Here is a 19,087-nt window from a genome sequence, read left to right on the forward strand (position 1 = left end):
ATGTAACTTGAAGTAGATTCGTAACGTTCACTATAATGTAGGAACTGGGTTTAGCATAATGTCTGCAAGTATGAATTGCTAACCCTCAATTCAAATGCGAATTGAATAAAAAACATTTTAGATATTGTTTGTACTTAAGTTCTTATAAGTTTTCTAATCCCCAATAAAGTTAACAAAAAAACCTAATCTCTGTGGCATACTTGCAATAACAAAGCAATATTGCAATGTACCTACAAAATGTAAACAAAAATATTTTCGAAGGACTATGTCGAAGAAGCTGAACAAAGTTCGAAAATCAAAACAAAACCGTAGAGAAAAAAGTACCTGTACATTATACATAGCAACTAACCTAGCACATTAATTAAATTCACCATTAAAAAAAAAACATGTAGCTTAAATATTCGAAATCCGAACACAGCGTTCTAAATTCAATTTCAAAATAAAAGCGCGGGCCGCTTATTATGTACGACCACCCGGTCGTGATCCTTGGCGGAGGGCGCGTGTCCCGCGCCGCCGCGGACGCCCGAAAATACCGGCCGCGGACACTCGGGACAAAAACACGCAAGGTGATGAAAACGGATCGATGTTTTTGTTGATGCATTATAAATTAGGCAGTTTGAATTCGATGCCTTTGCGTGTTTTTTTTTGTTGAGGTTTAGTTTGTGGTGTTAAAAAATAAGACGAGATGTTGTGATTTTGTTCCTTGACGGTTACGATTGCAACGTTGAGATTGCAAAAAAATGCAAAAGAGCATTTTGGTACCTTTTTTTTCAAGGTCATCTCTACATACTATCACAAAAGAAAACAACGATGAATACCTACCTATAAGCTTAGATTAACAAAACCTAGATGGATAGTCTTCATACAAACGCTTCGTCAAGAGTGAGGCAAAAATCTTATGTCATTAGTGTCAATTTTGTTGGGGAGTGTAGACAGTGAAGGCGATTTTCCCGAAAGTAGGGAAAATTTTAATACTTTTTTAATTATTTTATAATTAACAAAAACAAAACGCATCATGTAGGTACTTACTTATTTATTGAATTCAAAGTACCTACCTAATAAAAATAAGATAAATCGACTTAAAAGTCTTGATTTCATAAAAAAGAAAGTGTATTTGTACGGCGAACAATTGGGAAATAAATTTTCTTGTTACTGGTATCATTCCCGTATTTAATTTTTGAAAGCCAATTTCAAGCAAAATACGCGTCGAATTGTAGTACTTACTTATGAAATGTAACACTGGTCACTTTCTTTCGTTTTTCTGATGCATTTTAGACACCCTTTCACAGCACAAACCGTTTTAATTAATTAAAATTCGTCGGACGTGTTTACCAATTTTTCACTTTGACAGTTCATGTGACGTTTACGGGTGAGCCGTGCCGGCTCCCTAAAAACTGCCTCACCTTTCGTGCACTGACTATCTATCTAGGTTTTATTAATCTAAGCCTATAAGAAAATCTCAATTTCCGCAAAAATTTAATGAAAAAAAAAACTTTAATAAGCACATAAGCAAGCTTCGCTGTATTGCGTCCAAAATTTTTTTTGCGAAATAATTGAATAGCATTATTGTCAATCAATACCTACTGCAATCAAAATAATGTGTTATTTTATTAATTGCAAACTAGGTAATTAATAAGCAATAAATTGTTATCTTTACTTGTAATTTTGATAACACATCTGGCGACTAAACTCTGCTGACCCCTCGCTAACTGACGACACGCGGAGTGGACGATTGCAGATTGCGAAAGTCTGTACTATTATGTGCATTTTCACGCCTAAACTAATGAATAATGATCCAATTTTTATTATTATTGGCCTAGATTTGATATAATAAGTAGATAATTCTTTTTATTACGAACAAAATGAAAGGATGCAATAATATGGAATAACACTCAAATGGTGTTATCACCAATTTTTAAAAATCATTGTGTTGTTACTTGTTGCAAATGTGGCATCCGTAAAAGATGCGAATGCGGATGCAAATATTCCGTCAACCGTGGATGCGGACGCAAAATACGATGCGGCGACGCGGCGACGCGACGTTGCCAAACCGCCACGCGTTGGCTACGCCGCCATTATCAACCAACCACACAGCTCTCGCCTCGCACGTAGCCAAGTCGCCAGTCGCCGTCACTAGTGAGCGGGCGTACGCTGGTCGCCGCCAGACACATCCAACATGGCGCCCGGGTTTTCCTCGCTGAGCACCGCGAAATTAATAGAAGAAGTACACAAAAGGCCACCGCTTTGGGACACAAGCTTACATGAGAACTCCTACCCGTATTACAGGAAAAAAATGTGGAGGGAAATCGTCGATGTATTCGCTGAGCAAGGCGGGGAAACTGGCGCATGCACTAAAAGAGAACTTGGTGAGCTATTTTTCAGTATACTTTATTTTTTGTCATTTCAAACAAAATAAAATGTAATTTTCTAAATTCCACTTTCACAGAAAAAAATTTGTTAAGATAGCCGTTATTTTATGCACCGATTACTTTTACTTCCGTAAATATTTTTTTGCATAATTTTTTTTAAAATATAAATTCAATACGTGCTCTATCTATATTATACTGAGAGTCCAAGGTCAGTTAACTTTCCCTGGAAAATCTGGAAATCAAATTATTTTGGCCTTCATTAGTTGGTTTTTTTTATTGGCGGTTGGCAACTCACTCATTGTGTAGCCAAGCCATAATTATCCTGGTAGAATTGCAGCATTTAGAACGTAAGATGGGAATCCCGTGTTCATTAATAAACATTATTTAATAGAAATTCCAAAAGCCAATGACTTTCCCAATCATGCGCAGTCATTTAATTATATCTTGAACGTCTTGTTTTTATTTACAGAGACTTTATTAATACAAAGGTGGAAATGTATTCGCGGTTGCTTCACAAGAGAGCTGGCGAGGCAAGAGAAACTCCAGAACGGCAAGAGTTGTGGCCCCCGAAAGAAAGAGTACGTATACTTCAAAAAGCTACAGTTCCTTAGAAATAACGTAAAACTGAGAAATACGAGAGAAAGCTGTTCTAGTACAACCTCCTCAATATCTGAAGAAGAACTGGAAGAGATAAAAGCAGATAACAATAGTGTGAAAGTAGAAAAAGTTGAGCTAGAGATCGAAGAAGAAACGGAACAACTGCAGAACTTTGACACATCTGTAGACGCGTCATTAGCTGTCAAGGATCCGTTAGAGCAGGACGAAGATAGGATGTTCTTGCTGTCCTTGTTGTCGGCTATGAAGAGGGTGCCTGAAGAACAAAAGTTGGCGACTAGAATTAAAATTATGTCGGCAATTAACGATGCAATACCGAACACCTAGAGATTGTGTATTCCATGATTTGACAGATAGGGCAAAAAGTACATAGATTAATTGACGACCGAGTTAAGTAAGGCTCAAAAGAAGTGTCTCTAGATTCTGTTTTGCTATCGGATTTCGAGATTTTTTCCATTTTATGTAACCTAATGTGTTTGTTTACATAAAATGAAAAAAATCTTTAAAAAATGAATTTTATGTAACAAAATGGGGAAATGTTAGTCAATAGGTATGACATGACTGTAAAATTTAGTATTTAGATCCTAGACCTACTTGATTTCTAAGCTGAAAATGTAAATAGGTTAAGCCCAAATTATGTAATTATATTTTTAAGCAAACAGATTAGTTTTATTCACCATGTGATACCTAACTCTCTTTTAACTTAGTTTTCTGAACATTGATTTGAACATTGAATGGACTATTCGTCCGGTATTTTTAAACTGTAATCTACGCTCTATGAGTTTGTATCAAGTTTTAAGGATGGTATCACAAACCCACACGCATTGCAATAAAACTAAAATGGCAAGAGGTAATGCAGTAGGTAAATAACCTTTTTTGTGTGATACCGGTCGTTAGCGATTCAGTCTCGAATCATATCTCATGCGGTATCATCTTTGCAAACGATGTCTGTCACCGCACAGAACCAGCTGTTATCGCCGTCTCGTCATTTGCATACGCGTCGAGCGAGATAAACATAACGAATATGGCGCTCGTTTTTGTAATAGTTTTATGTTCCTATTTCAAATCAACCTTTTTAATTTGAAAATGGCGCGCTGATGGCAACGGAAAAGCTGTCGTACAGCCAAAAAAAAGAAAAAATGAAAAAATCTTTTTTATTTGGAGTTCAAATTTCGATTAAATCTTTTTTTTAATCAAGATTGGTTTGGTTTTTAATATATTTTTTATGACTGATGTTCTTAGAACTAATTTAGATTGTCAAATTGTACAGGTCCCATCGGTGGAAAAGCATAGAAGTAATTTAATACTTTGGATTGTTTTAACCCACCTTTTTCTTTTAATAACTCATTTATTACGCCGTTAACTCGCCAACGCTGGCGTTAATCAGGGAGTTAATTAACTCTGTCAACTGCCTTTCGAAATGAATATGGCTACAGTAATTTTATGTGATAATTTTATATGAAAACATTTTGACATTTATAATTCATATCTTAATAAGGTTCTTCTATATTTACCATAGACCATAACCACAGACAACTGAAACTGAAAAAGCGCGGTCATATTTTTAGAAAAACATTTTTTTTAATGGCTTCGTACGGTTTGCACATTTAGCCAGTGTCTAGTAAAATTATGGACTGACGATATCATAAAGGTAGCAGTGTTTTTAATTAATGATAATTATCTCCATTTTCCCTTTATTTTCAGGAAAATTATGGCACTTAACATTTATGTTCACTGAGAATATTTTTGAATACAAAATTGTTAGATACGCTGCTACTGATGCTTATGGCCCTAAATACTTCTAATTAATTTACAATATTACTACTAGCTTTCCGCCCGCGGTTTCGCCCGCGTGAAATTTTGTCTGTCACAGAAAAACTTTATCGCGCGCGTCCTTGTTTCAAAAACTATCCTATGTCCTTTCCCGGGACTCAAACTATCTCTATTCCAAATTTCAACAAAATGGGTTCAGTGGTTTAGGCGTGAAAGCAAGACAGACAGATTTACTTTCGCATAGATTGTTTTTAAGTCACCAAGGTGTAAACTTAGTTGTTTTTACCCACACGATAGTCCAACCAACGAGAGACAAAATTTAAATTTCACGTAGGCCGTCTACCCTCACGGTTTAACTTCGCCACGATAACGCCAACAGATTGCGTCGGGAGGAACGCGTGTAATGAGGGAGCGTGGGAGGACGAGCCCTCGCTGCGGACCGAGACTGATTGATCGTTTTTCAATTAAACAACACATTTACAGAATTATACTTAATACGAACAAGCTAATACTCGTAAGCAACATCATCATCATTTCAGTCATAGGACGTCCACTGCTGAACATAGGCCTCCCCCAATGACTTCCACATCGCACGGTTGGTAGCGGCCTGCATCCAGCGTGTAAGCAACAGTTTGTTTTAAATATTGCTTGCTGTTTGACCCACCACAGACCACTTTAACCGTGTTTTGCTAAAACGCTGCTATGATTGTGGTAAATTAATTAATTTAACCATCTCAAAAATGACTATAGTTTAATAGTGAGGCGAATTCTATGCAGAGCCAGGGGAGAATTCCCACTTCTGTATGATATTTCTAAACATTCGTGTGAGTATTTGGGAGGTATGATATTCCTAAATATTCTGTATCGTGCGAGTATTTGATTTTTGTGCATCATCCAAAAAATAAACCACGTTAGTGATACTGTGTAGCATTATCGTATTGTTAATTAGGTACTATGTGAAAAACACGGCATGGCTGGTATTATCGTATTTATGACTGCAAAAACCATAATAAATCAAGCAAGTATCAAGACCGTTCACGTAGCGTATAAATTGTGGCACGACGGGCGCGAACCGAGGCGCGGCCCGTGCGGCCACGGTACAGCGACACAACCTCTCCCTAGCTACTATACAAAACTGTTACCACTAAAATACAGTTGCTGTATAAAAATGGATGGACTTTTTCATAAAACCAAATTATCTATATAAATAAAAATTATCCTAAATAAAAATTAATTGCTGTTTGTTAGTCTCGCTAAAACTCGAGAATGGCTGGACCGGTTTGGCTGATTTTGGGTAGTAGTCCAGGTTTAAACGGTGAGAAAACATGAAAAAGTTACTATTTGGAAATCAAACGCTACGAAGTCGCGGGCACAGCTAGTTAGTAATAAATTACTGGTTCAAATGCCTGAAGTACCTAATTTTAAAAACATAACCCTCCTTCTGGCGCAATCGGGTAAAAACAAAAATACGAATCAGATCAGCTGCGAGTAGTTAGGGCTGAAAATGTTTGCGTAATAGAGCACTGAATGAAAATGTAGAATGTACCTAATGGTTTATGAAGAAGGCGTTTCTTATGAGGGATTTCTATTAAAACAGTGTTAATATTAAACCTAATTAAACTTGTTTTTCATATTATGAGTTCATGAGTTTCCTGAAAAAAATCACCTAAAAAGTGATCTGTCTTGTCTTGAGCGGCCAAAGTGCGTTGACTCATCTTGAAAAATTCCCGTGAAAAAGCTCCGCTAACGAGCGGGGTACCAGGGTCGCATGACATTACAGGCACGCGCCATTAGCCGGCGGGCCCTATTTCCGGTAGGAAGGGCGCAGGAAGCCGCGCGTCCGCTCCCGCTGTCGCAGAACTCCTGCTGAGTTATGCCCGCCTGGTAGTTTTGGTTACGTCACGCCATTGTTAAACTCCTAGTAAGTTTTTTGATAAGGAAATTAATGTAATTACTTCACTTAATAGGCGTAGGTTTACCTGAAACAAAAGAAATGCACAAAGTTAAGTTATTGTTAAGATTTCTTTTTAATTTAATCTAATGTCTCAAATATAAAATAGAGTAAGGTTTTTTAACATTTAAGTGTACCATAAGTTTATTTTATTTAGAATCTCTTAGAATTTCTGAACTCTCGGGATCTCAGGTTCGTCAACCATTGAAACCAGACAGACCTTTTCACTTATTGGGTAAATAAATACATAATATGCCCGCTTAATTTATAAGGATAACACTTTATAACATATTATTATGTATAGCCCAAAAAGCAAAACTGATAAGTGATAAAACTTTTTTTGACTTCAGAAATAGATACAGTCGTCAGCACATCGCTATAACATTTATGTTGTAACTTGTAAAATAGCACTTATAAAGACTGCATAAGATTCACATGTTGCCTTACCCAAGAACAGACGCGGGTCGACACATTCTGAGACCATTAGGCATGCACTAAGCCGCCATTATGCATTCTAGGCTGCATTAACAACGCAATATGGCGAATGAAGGTGAAATATTTACTGCCGGCCTGTGAAGTCACGTCTCTTGGGATAATAGAGACACTACGGCTTTTATCAGCAGAACTAATCGTAGTTTAGATATCCTACTAACTATGAACATGATCGTTATGTCGACGTTATGAAAATGAGGTATTTTGATAACATAATATTTTCCAGTATACCAAGTTATTACTCGTAAAATGTGTATAAAATAGCCCAAACTCGGGTTCATGATATTTTAATTTTAAAAAAGTATGCGTACTGGCCTCTACATTGTTGCATCTAATGACTAGCTGCAAACATGCCGCTAAAAAAGAACCTTATTTTAAATTTGGAACGGCACGTTCGAACGCATTAATCAAAATTAAAAGTGGATTAGGGCGGGGACACAAGTCGACACACCGCTGCGGGATTTGCTCGCTGTCCGGGGTGGCCTAATTTCTGTCCGGGTGTCCGGATGCGTCCGATGTGAATTTGAACAATGGCGCGCTAAACGACTGCCGTGCGAAATGTTTTGTTTTGTTTTCCAATGCTATATTATAGACTATAATATATCGTTGTTTACACTATAATTTATAGTGTAAACAACATAAAAATTACGAAATGTACATTTGATAGAAGGAAATGTCTTCTAAATTTAGTAAAATAGAACAATACTACATAGTACTCGTACACAGCTTTCCACAACATCGGGCAAAATAATAAACTGGGAAACTGTGTAGCTTGCAAAGGAAAAGAATCTTTACAGGCAGTGGGTGGTCTTTGATTAAAAGGAAGTTGCCAAGCCTTTCTTCACATCAATTGTGGAACAGGATTACAATATGCGATGTTTAAGTGACATCATGGAGGGTAGAAATACGCGCATAGAAGAAATCGATCTGAAAGGCAAATCTCAATATCCCAGTCATTCTTATTAGGATTAATGACAAAGGAATAATCCCATCAAATATGTATTCAATAAAGGCTTTATTTGTGATCGGAAAACACGTCGGAAAGCTAAGCAGTCTTAACTAAGTTCTAAACCACGTAGTCACCTAAAAGTAACAACTAAGACTAACCGATACTGGAGCGCTAAATCCACACGAAATTACCTAGTATTACGTACTAAAACACACTAACAAAATACGTGACTGCGGAGCGGGCGCCGCATATGCCCGGGCGCGGGCGGGCCGGCGAATTGATAACTTGATAACGCCCCGGGAGGCGATCCCACAATCCCGTATATCAAGGGCTGCCAACGGCCGCAAAGTAAATAATTCATGTGTTAAGGAAAAAGAAGGGAATGGACTCTCTGAATTTATTTTAAAGAGACAATGCTGTTTTATACGTAAGCTACTCGTATTATCGATGCATTGTATTCGTTTAACTGAATGAACTTTAATTTGTACAAAATAAACGCTTGAGCGTTCGTGTCACTAATACGACAAAATGTTTTTTCTATACATTTCATTCGTACCTCCATCCTACCCTCAGATCATAGAAAGAGAACCTACCTATGTTTCTAGCTTCAGTATTTCTGAGTGTATTTCCTTAAACATACAAAATTGTAAACGTTGAGTGGCGCTATAGTTACGTAATACGTTTACCAAATTAATGAAAATAACAATGTTTAGTAGTTCAGCTTTTTACCTAAACTCATCTAGATAGGCGTTAACCGCCCTTACACTCGACAACGAGACCTACAACATTTGCCGAGGATTTGGCGAAACGTGTCATCTCCTTCCCTAATCTCATCGGATCCCCACCCTATGCTGTCAACCCTGCAACCCACATCCCGGGATCCCGTGACCCGACAATCCCGCCCAGGGCTTGCTCAGAAGAATCGCGGATGATCGTAGGTGCTTTTTAGTGTCGTCTCAGGGCTGTTTATTATTTTATGCAAATCCTAATGCGGTGGGATGGAATGGAACGATAACATTTTCACGCTGCCATGTTTTCTCAAAGTCAGAGGCGGTTCGCGTAGTTTTTTTAATTGGACTGTGTTTGGAGAAGGTTTTGGAGATAAATCAAGGTATGAAGGCTTGGAACGTAAGTGGCTTTTTTCTTTTGTGAACGACAAAGTATTCAATGAACGCTACACATAAAGTTTGGCAAGTCTTGTATGTGATCAAATGAACTTCAAAGTGAAGTTCGATCATTATTATATGAGTCGCTCCATTCGAAGATATAATATTACCTGGTAGTTCCCCTAGCCTACATGGCAACGACGCACTTAAATTTTTAGAGATAAGTCGAATTTTTTCGACAGACAACAGTAGTTTTTTCGATTTTAGACTGGCAACACTAAGTAATAGTCTACCTTCACTCACTCACTCGCTCTGCTACCTCATTCATTTTAGAGATTGCATTAAGTTCTTAACAAAATCATTAAATTGGGTAGGGTGGGCTGGGTTGTTATATCTTCGAATGGAGCGACTCATATAATAATGATCGAACTTCACTTTGAAGTTCATTTGATCACATATTATATTTCGTCGCTCCATTCTTCAGATATAATATTACCTGGTAGACCTTTAGAGAAATGATTTTGTTAGGACTAAACAATGGTGTATAATGCATATCACAATAAAAAAACAATAACATTAACATGTTGGTTTTATTTATTTTTATAAATGAAAATAAAGAAAATACAATTTTTCTTTCTATAATTATTGACTATAGTTATTGTAATCAATATCTAATGATAACAATATAACCATTCGCAAAACCAAAAGTATAACTTAAGGGCGAAAACAAACTGATTCCGCAAATACATTTTTTGTAATTATATTTAATCGATAGAATTTTGCAAAAGTATGATTATTGGTCCACCCAGCTGCTTTACGAATAGTTTCGATGCATACACCCGCGGCACTGGCCGTAGAGGTTGATGCGTGCCGTGTACTGTGCGCACTGAAAATTGAAACATCTATTCCACTCTCGGATAATACTGATTTTAACCATCTACTGATGGTTTGGGGAGAAATCGGTTTATGAGGTTTTTTGAAAGATAGCAGCAAATTATTTGAGTTTCTAATATTTTCTGTACAACTAATATAGTCTTGAAGTACTGTAGCTGGACAAATTTTTAAGTTTTCTTCGAAAAAGGGTAAAAAGAGAAGCGGTTGGTCACGACCAGGCGCTGAAGTTTTAATTATATCTGTGATACTTATTGTGATACCATTAGATAGGACTTTGATGTTATCTAATTTAATTAAGGATAAGGTTTGAACTCTTTGAGCGGTGCATAGTGCTAGAAGAGTCACTAACTTTTTTGTTAGTTTTTCAAGAGTGATCTCTTTGTTTGGATACCAATTTGCTATTAAGGTAAGTACTAATTGCGGATCCCACGTATGGGAGTATTTGGGCTTCAGAGGCTTTGACTTGAAGACACCTTTTAGAAGACGCTTTATGCACTCATTAGAACCTAAGTCATTTCCTAGTAACAAAGAGAGAGCAGATCTGTGATTGTTAATAGTTCCATAGCTAGCGCCCTTATGAAATTCTTGGGTCAAAAAAGATATAACTTCAGGGACAGAAGATTGAAAACTGTTTATATGTCTACTCTCACAGAACTGCCACCAGGCTTTATAACTTACATTGTACTGTTTTTTAGTGTTATTTGAGAGTGAAGCTAACATCAGATTTATGGCTTCTGGTGGGATATTGTGGTTTAAAAACGCCTTCCGGAGAGTTTCGCTGCAGCCAATGTAAGATGATGATGCAGTCGGTATGGAGGTGTATTCCTGAAACAGGATTGAAGAAAGTTTTCATCTGGCTTAAAATAAATTATATCGGAAACTAATAAGCGTTTCATTAGCGGATACCATGGCTGTGATGGCCACTTAGGGAAAACTAAGATGCCTACAGCTTGGTCATGGATAATTTTCTGTAAACACTTCAGTAGTAAGGGAAAAGGGGGAAACGCGTAGAAATAATAATCTTTCCAGGAAATGGTAAATGCATCTACACATAAAGCATCAGGGTCTGGAAACCATGAAACATAAGTTTCGCATTTGGCATTGATGCGGGAAGCGAATAAATCAATATTGGGTTTACCAAGTTTAAAAACAATTTTTCCAAACACATCGTCCGTCAATCCCCATTCTGTGTCAGGGTTTTGTTTTCTAGATTCAATATCAGCCTCTTTATTATCTTTAGTATTAATATACGAACCAAATAATGTTATATTACGCTTCTCGCACCATTGCCAAATTTGTCTGGATAGGTCATTCAAATGGGGGAATTGTATGCCTCCCATTCGGTTAATATAGCTAAGAGCTGTAGTATTATCGATACGCAATAAGATTGCACAATTTGTTACGTTTCGAGCAATGGTTTTTAATGCCAAGTAAATTGCTAACAACTCTAAGTAATTTATATGTAATGATCTTTCATTCGTTTTCCATGCTCCATGCACCCGAGTATTTTTACAGGAAGCCCCCCAACCTGTCTTAGATGCGTCTGTAAAGATTTCGAATTCAAAATTCGTGACATTTAAATCGTTTTTACATTTAAAAACTTGTTGGTCCCACCAGTTCAGATCATTCAAAATACACTCGGGAAGTTTCACTTTTGAATTGTAATTGTTATTATTATTATTTAACATCAGATATTTTTGTCTTTCTAATGTTTTGGTGTACAAAAAACCGTACTTGACTGCTGGACAAGCTGCTACTAGTACTCCTATAAGCTGAGAAAATTCCCTAATTGTGCATGTGGGCAGTTTAGAAAACCTTTGTATTAATTGTGCAATCTTTTTGCGTTTTTCGTCGGGCAGTGAGATAGTCAAGTTTTTTAATAATTTATCGCGGTTTTCTTTTAATAAACCCTTTTTTAACAAAGGTGTCCATATTTTAGCTAAGCTATCGTGGATTTTTTCGCCAAAATCTGGGGATTCATCAACGATTTCCCCTAGGGCCGCTAATATATTGGGATCTAACTCTGGGGTGATCGGGGGTGGCTCTTCTGCGCTGGGCGCAGAGGCTGGTTCCGCTACATTAGGCAGTTCGACGGTTTCCTCGGTGTTGGGGATATCTGCAGGTACTTCAGGAGCGCAAACATCCACCAACTCCTCGACCGATGATGCATCGTCTTCTTCTGGAGGATGCCCCTCGATTTCCTCGGGGTTAACGATGTCAGCGTCTGTAGACAAGACATGACTTGGTTAATTTTATCACTATTTACATAATTCTAATTTTAGAATATGTTTATCGTGATGATGCTAAGCCTTCGTGTTGTTATCGCGAACAACCTCCCGGTATCATTCCCGTATCATTGATACAAACTAGTTTTTTGCCATTGTGTTAACATCGCGGTCAACCTCCAGGCATAAGTATGGCCTAAATTATTATTATAGTTAATATTAACCATCGTGTTACCATCTCGGGCAACCTCCCGGTATTTTTTCTTTAATAATAGAACTGGATTAATATAATTGAATAATTAATTTCACCACTTTTGTAACACACAAAAAAAAATGTGGGTAGGATAGTAGGTACTTACTATTTTCTGGTTCCGAATCCGATGCGGCAAGGCATGTTAACCTTCGTTTCTTCTGCAACTTCTCAATCTTTTTGAGATATTTTTCAATTTTTTCTTCGGCACTGCGTTTGGACATACCTAATTGTTTTTTAACTATTTTTCCTACAATAATACTTATTTAGCACTTTAGAGAGAACGTCCGTTCGTTGCCACGCACTTTAAAGGAATGAGGTAGCAGAGCGAGTGAGTGAGTGAAGGTAGACTATTACTTAGTGTTGCCAGTCTAAAATCGAAAAAACTACTGTTGTCTGTCGAAAAAATTCGACTTATCTCTAAAAATTTAAGTGCGTCGTTGCCATGTAGGCTAGGGGAACTACCAGGTAATATTATATCTGAAGAATGGAGCGACGAAATATAATTATTAAAATCGAAGATACTTTGCTTTGATAGACATCAAAGCAGATAATAATTATAAAAAGCAGCAGATTAAAAAAGCTACATCGCTGGGGCTTCAAACCGAGTCACCATCTAAGCTTGTATTGATGTGTAAATAAAAACGTCTAGTTGAGAGTTGCCCTTTACAGAGATTCTCCTATTTTTTAAAGTTAATGCTCTGTTTAGTTTTGTAACTAAAAAATGTTATCGCTGTTCACCTGTTGTAGACTACAATAAACAAATAACCAATACCTTATTAGTGCAATTTTAGTCGATTATTTTAACTTATCAATTTTATGTCATGCGGTCTCAAACAATGGCCATTACAAGATCAGGTGTGCGCGTCTCATTAAGGCGACATCCCTTAGTTACGGGCCCAATAAAGAAAGGGGACGAATTGAAAATGGAATTAGAGGAGACCCAAGCCTGTTGTATTTCGATAGAGGCCCAGGGAAAAGCGGATCGAAGACGTAGAGTCGGTGGAACTGACAGGTGATTTGAATATTGTTTTTCATTTTAGTCGACCGAAAAACAATATAATTATTCGGCATTTTGAAATCTGGGCGTTTACAACATAAAAATATAAACATAATGCTAGCGTGTACTGTAAACTTTGAAAATTCTCGCCTCTATTTCATTATTGTTGGGATATGTCCTGCCAATAATATTGAAAGCAAACTGTTATTATGTCAATTACTTTCTGAAAGCTGACACGGAGTTTAAATTGAACAAGCGATAAATATTTGTTTGTAATATGAAATTTTCTATCGTATGGTTATTGAGATAATAAATTCTAGTGCATTTCGTCAGAGTAACAGTAACAAGTAAGTGTCAAACCCGACTCTGAAACCATAATAATGTCCCACATCATCTCTTACATCTGAGTGATAACCTTATAAAAACAGTCCCGGGACCCGGACACTCCCGGACAGTGTTATGAAAATTGCAAAAGAAAAATGTATTAGATCCGTGTCGGCGCGTAGTGGTGCGTAGGGTCCGCTTTCCCAAGTCGGCGACACTCGATCCCGGATATTAATTGGGCGGCGGTACCGTCCGCGGACGCGGGGCGCGTTCCTAGACGCAACTTTTGAATTTCGAACGAAATGCGAATGGAGACTTTATTTTTTCTAACCAGCCAGACATTTTTTTATTGTGTTTATGCTTAAAACGTCAATCGAAGTTGCATTCAGTACATAATGAATTTTATTGTTATAACTAGCGGCCGCCCGCGACTTCGTACGCGTGGATCCCATTTTACCCCCTTCATCTATCTTACGCGGTTTAGATTTTTTCATACAAATGTTTTTTCCCGCTAACTCCCGTTCCCGTTGGAATTTCGCAATATCCTGTTGTAACTAAGCTTTAAGTTTACTAAGAGACCTTCATGCCAAATTTCAAGCGTCTAACTTAAGCGGTTTAGATTTTTCATACAAAAGGATTTTCCCGGTAATTCCTGTTCCTGTGGGAATTTCGGGAATTCTTTTCTTAGTGCACCTCTACGGTACCTAAGCTACGTCCCTTATAAATTTCAAGTGCCTACGTTTAGCCGTTTAGGCTGTGCGTGGGTATGTCAGTGAGTCAGTCATACAAAAGGAATTTCCCGCTAATTCCAGTTCCCGTGGGAATTTTGCAATATCCTGTTGTAACTAAGCTTTAAGTTTACTAAGGTACCTGCATGCCAAATTTTAAGCGTCTAACTTACGCGGTTTAGATATTTTCATACAAATGTTTTTTCCCGCTAACTCCCGTTCCCGTGAGAATTTTGCAATATCCTGTTGTAACTAAGCTTTAAATTTACTAAGGTACCTGCATGCCAAATTTCAAGCGTCTATGTTACGTGGCTTAGATTTTTTCATACAAATGTTTTTTCTCGCTAATTCCCGTTCCCGTAGGAATTTTGCAATATCCTGTTATAACTAAGCTTTAAGTTTACTAAGGTACCTGCTTGCCAAATTTCAAGCGTCTAACTTAAGCGGTTTAGATTTTTCATACAAAATGATTTTCCCGCTAATGCCCGTTCCCGTGGGAATTCCTAAGTATCCTATAACCTGCCCAGGAATATGAAGAATAATTGTACCAAGTTTCGTTAAAATCCGTCGAGTAGTTTTTGTTTCTATAAGGAACATACAGACAGACAGACAGACAGACAAAAATTTTACTGATTGCATTTTTGGCATCAGTATCGATCACTAATCACCCCCTGATAGTTATTTTGAAAATATATTTCATGTACAGAATTGACCTCTCTACAGATTTATTATAAGTATAGATGATACGTAGATTAACAGATTGCGATACGATTGGAAAAGCTAGATGTAGTAATCTTTAAAAAAGCTTGTTAAAAGAGAAAAATACAGTTACGTTAATAAATAATAGATAAATTGTTGAAAATAAGGGTAATGTTTTGGTTTTCTCAATCTGACCCATTTTGTTTCCGAATTTGAGCAGACAATCTATAAATTTTGAAAGCTTCCGGTCATTTGTTTTATAATTAAAAGACTTATTTCAATACGTAATCAGTGCTCGTCTTCTGAACACACCCGAAATTAATTTATTTCGTTTACTTTGGTCCTCTTTGCCGCGTTTCTATCTCGAATAAATGTTCGACAGGAGACGGAGCGACGAAAATTATCTGAACCTCTTGTTTCGGAAGCGGACATAATAATAATAAATATAAAAACAAATGCGCTTATTTGACTTGGGTTTTGTTCGTTTGAAAGGAAAACCGACGAAATGAATTTCTTAAAATTCGTAGTCAAAACTCTACATTTGTCCTACAGACAAACAAAAGGTTCAAAGGAATGCAAGTTATCAGTTTTGAAACTTTTGCTGTTGCCTGCAAAACATTTTATGACTCCTAGTCCTAATAATTAAGTTGATATTTTTCATGTTCTTTTGTGATACTTATTAATTAATAAAAACCTACCCATTAAGGTACAGTTAATACTGTAAACGAAATAAATTTTAATGAATTTTCAAGCTACAATAAATTTTGTGTGGGTGCAAAAATATCAGATACAGCTGCGTTGACGAGCACACCGGCACAAAATAAAGCCTGAACAAAACCTCGTTACATCCCGTCTGCCAATTCAAATTTCGAATTGGCATTCGAACGGTGAATAAATTCAAAATTAGAACGGGCCGAACGCCACCGCCGCGGCACGTTCGCCATTTTACGTCGCATTTTTACGACGCGCCCGATAACGTTTACGAGCCGCGCTGAGTGGCGACGCCGCGGCTCGCAGCGACTGATTGCATGCGGCGAGAACGTGCCTAGTGATGGCGTGTCGATTAAAATGAACGTGTATTTTTATCGATAAAAATAGAGACGCGTTGCGCGTTGTGGTTGTAAAAGACTTGATTTTCTAGTGCCATTTTATCTTCTTGATGAGACGATAGCTAGCTAGCTATAGATTTTCGTTAGATAGTTAGCTCACATTGGGAAATAGATGTCACTCGTAGGTAACAAGGCGTATCGCATGTCGCAGACAACTGATTGTAGCACCTGTTTGTACCTCGCGTGGATGTAGATGTGTCGACGTAGGGATAGAATATCGATAAATTCAACACGAGCGTTATCGAGACTTAATTTGCTGTATTATTTTAGCTAATTGCTTTTTTTAAATATGACGACTAAGCTATAAGCATTGGTAGTTACAACTAATGCCCCTTTCATGCAGGAAAAATAACTGTACATTGATCTTACATACAGATACATTTACATTAACAAATTCGGTGAGTCGAATGGGACTTACATTTACTATTTTGATCTTCATTCGGATAACTACATTTTTTATTGAAACAGTGTAAATATTTTCCATCGACACATCCGTTCGTTTCTGAAAAGCCCCACCACTAGTGTCGCGTATCCGTGACGCATCACGGCCGCCGACACAGCGCCGTATATTACGCGGGCCGTCGCCGCGCCGCTCTCGAAATAACCCGCCAACAGGGTTGCTACGGGCCGATTACTCTATGCTTTATGGATTTACCTTTTATCAATAATGTGCACGCTATATTGTTGTTAGCTTGTTATCGCAATGCACTTTTTGTTTTTTATAGAATAAAATAGAGCTGGAAAAAAGGTTTGAGCTATTGCCGTTTTAGGTTTTATAATTATGCTATTTTGTACTGAATTAGTACTTGCTGGCACAGAATTATAATTATGACTGAGCCGAAAAAGATATAAGGATACCTGTGAATGTGGAAATAATTTCCGCTTTAGCACAACATTCAAGTAATTTACTATATCAATAGCTGGCACAAAATATTTCTCATGCAACTTACTTAGTACCGCCGAGTCAACCCTACTACCCACAGCGGGGCGTAATGAGCGAAAAAGCAGACTTTCGCGAAATAAAATATAACGAGCGGGCCCCGGCGAGAAACGGTTAATTGTCCGCCGGCGCGGTGGCCGGGCCGGTCGTTTGTCGCCGCCTCGGACGCGCGGAGGGTTAATAATTTTGCACTGTAGTTGGTAGCGTTACTTTGTATGTTAACAGATGGCTCCAATATTGCTGCGGTTGCAGGGACTTCAATTTAAGTTTCTTTGAAAGGTTTCGCTGTAGACTTCAAGGAACCTGTCATTAAAATAATGTAACATTACTGTATTCTTCTTTTTCATGTTAAAACTTTTGTGTGAATCATGTTTCTTATGAATAAGGTCTTTTCAGACCTATTATTGCAAGGATTCATGTCGAGTATTTGTCACGATTTCACTTTCCCGTAATTGTATGTGGCTTCAAACTAGTAAAAACATTGTAGTACCTAGAGATACATGATACTAGTTTTGAGGTTCAAAAAGTCGTCAAAATAATAATTATAATGAATTTCCCTAGCATGCCTGCCTAATACATACGGTCACCAATATGTCCTGCAAGGAAGATAATATGCATTTATACAAACAAATCGCTTAGAATTCTTACATAACGGTTTGTGGAAATGACAGATTCTACGGCAAACACATCTATATTTTACATTCGCAGTTACAATCCGGCGACAGACCAGGCTTGACTACCCTCGTTAAAACCGACGCCTCTGATTTACGACCTACCCGCGAATACGGAACTACCTGACTCGTAAACCTACCTATGGGTTTATGATGAGTGAAGCATCATCAAGGGTTATTATCATGTGTTATAGGCGAGTTGTGTGAATATTATATGTACTAGTTCGACAAGAGTTATTGGGTGTTTGATATGGGATGTTCTGAACTGATTTGGGACGACAGATTTTGGAGGTGACACGATGAGAGGACTGGATAATATTATTTTATGACTTATATATATTTCTAAGCTTGGTGACTGACATACCCACACTTTCTGAATTTAGATTTTTAGCTTCATTCATACTAGTAGAAAATAAGCACGCTCAAGCTAAAAATTTCAATTAATAAAAAAACTAAATCTCATAAGCATTCATTACTAGTTGATTGGAGACTTTTCTCGTATTTCATTTTAATTTCAAGGAAAAACTTGCCATCAACTTTAAAAAAAAACTAAAGGACATTTCAAAGTCATTAACATCCTGGCCTTTATCAAAGTAACCTGTTGTTTACTAGTTGACTAGCGGTTGGTCAAGTACAACAGTACAAGTAACAGCAAGTCCTCTTCATAATAGTAATGGAACTACGGCAGAACTTCGTGCGCTATCCAACTAGGCGTACATAAAGACGTGAAGGTAGTTATGAAAAATTTGATATAACAGAGCAGCACTCAAACACGTCATGTAAATTACACGGAGCTGCAGGCATAGGTAGTTAAAATCTGTAATAGTGATGGAACTACGGCAAAAGTTCGTGCGCTACCGACCAGGCGCACATAAAAATGAGCAGGTAGCTATGTAATACTCGTGTAGCACTCAATAGTACGTAGGCAGCGAGGCGCGGGCCGTATACATCACGGTAGGTACGCGACGGGGCGGTGGCGGCGGATGTATAAA

At 37.6% G+C, this 19,087-nt stretch overlaps 2 protein-coding genes across 2 annotated transcripts in view; one reads left to right on the top strand and one right to left on the bottom strand.

The window, feature by feature from the left end:
• The window catches only part of LOC135083030 (uncharacterized), a 104,887-nt gene that overhangs the window by 75,657 nt on the left and 10,143 nt on the right, over positions 1 to 19,087 (bottom strand). The gene's annotated exons all lie outside the window — the stretch shown is intronic.
• Positions 2,120 to 3,609, top strand: LOC135082745 (uncharacterized). The gene is made up of 2 exons (XM_063977514.1): positions 2,120 to 2,366; positions 2,839 to 3,609. Exons 1-2 carry the CDS (start codon positions 2,177 to 2,179, stop codon positions 3,309 to 3,311), a joined length of 663 nt encoding a protein of 220 aa, XP_063833584.1. The 5' UTR covers positions 2,120 to 2,176; the 3' UTR covers positions 3,312 to 3,609.

The sequence above is a fragment of the Ostrinia nubilalis genome, chromosome 22, assembly GCF_963855985.1.
Source record: "Ostrinia nubilalis chromosome 22, ilOstNubi1.1, whole genome shotgun sequence".
NCBI classification, from domain to species: Eukaryota; Metazoa; Arthropoda; class Insecta; order Lepidoptera; family Crambidae; genus Ostrinia; species Ostrinia nubilalis.

What these genes read in the sequence shown, in the direction of transcription:
- LOC135082745 (XM_063977514.1), top strand. Translation starts at nt 2,177, where the DNA reads ATGGCGCCCGGGTTTTCCTCGCTGAGCACCGCGAAATTAATAGAAGAA. An exon ending in ATGCACTAAAAGAGAACTTG is followed by an intron (nt 2,367 to 2,838) that starts GTGAGCTATTTT and finishes TTTTATTTACAG; the next exon opens with AGACTTTATTAATACAAAGG.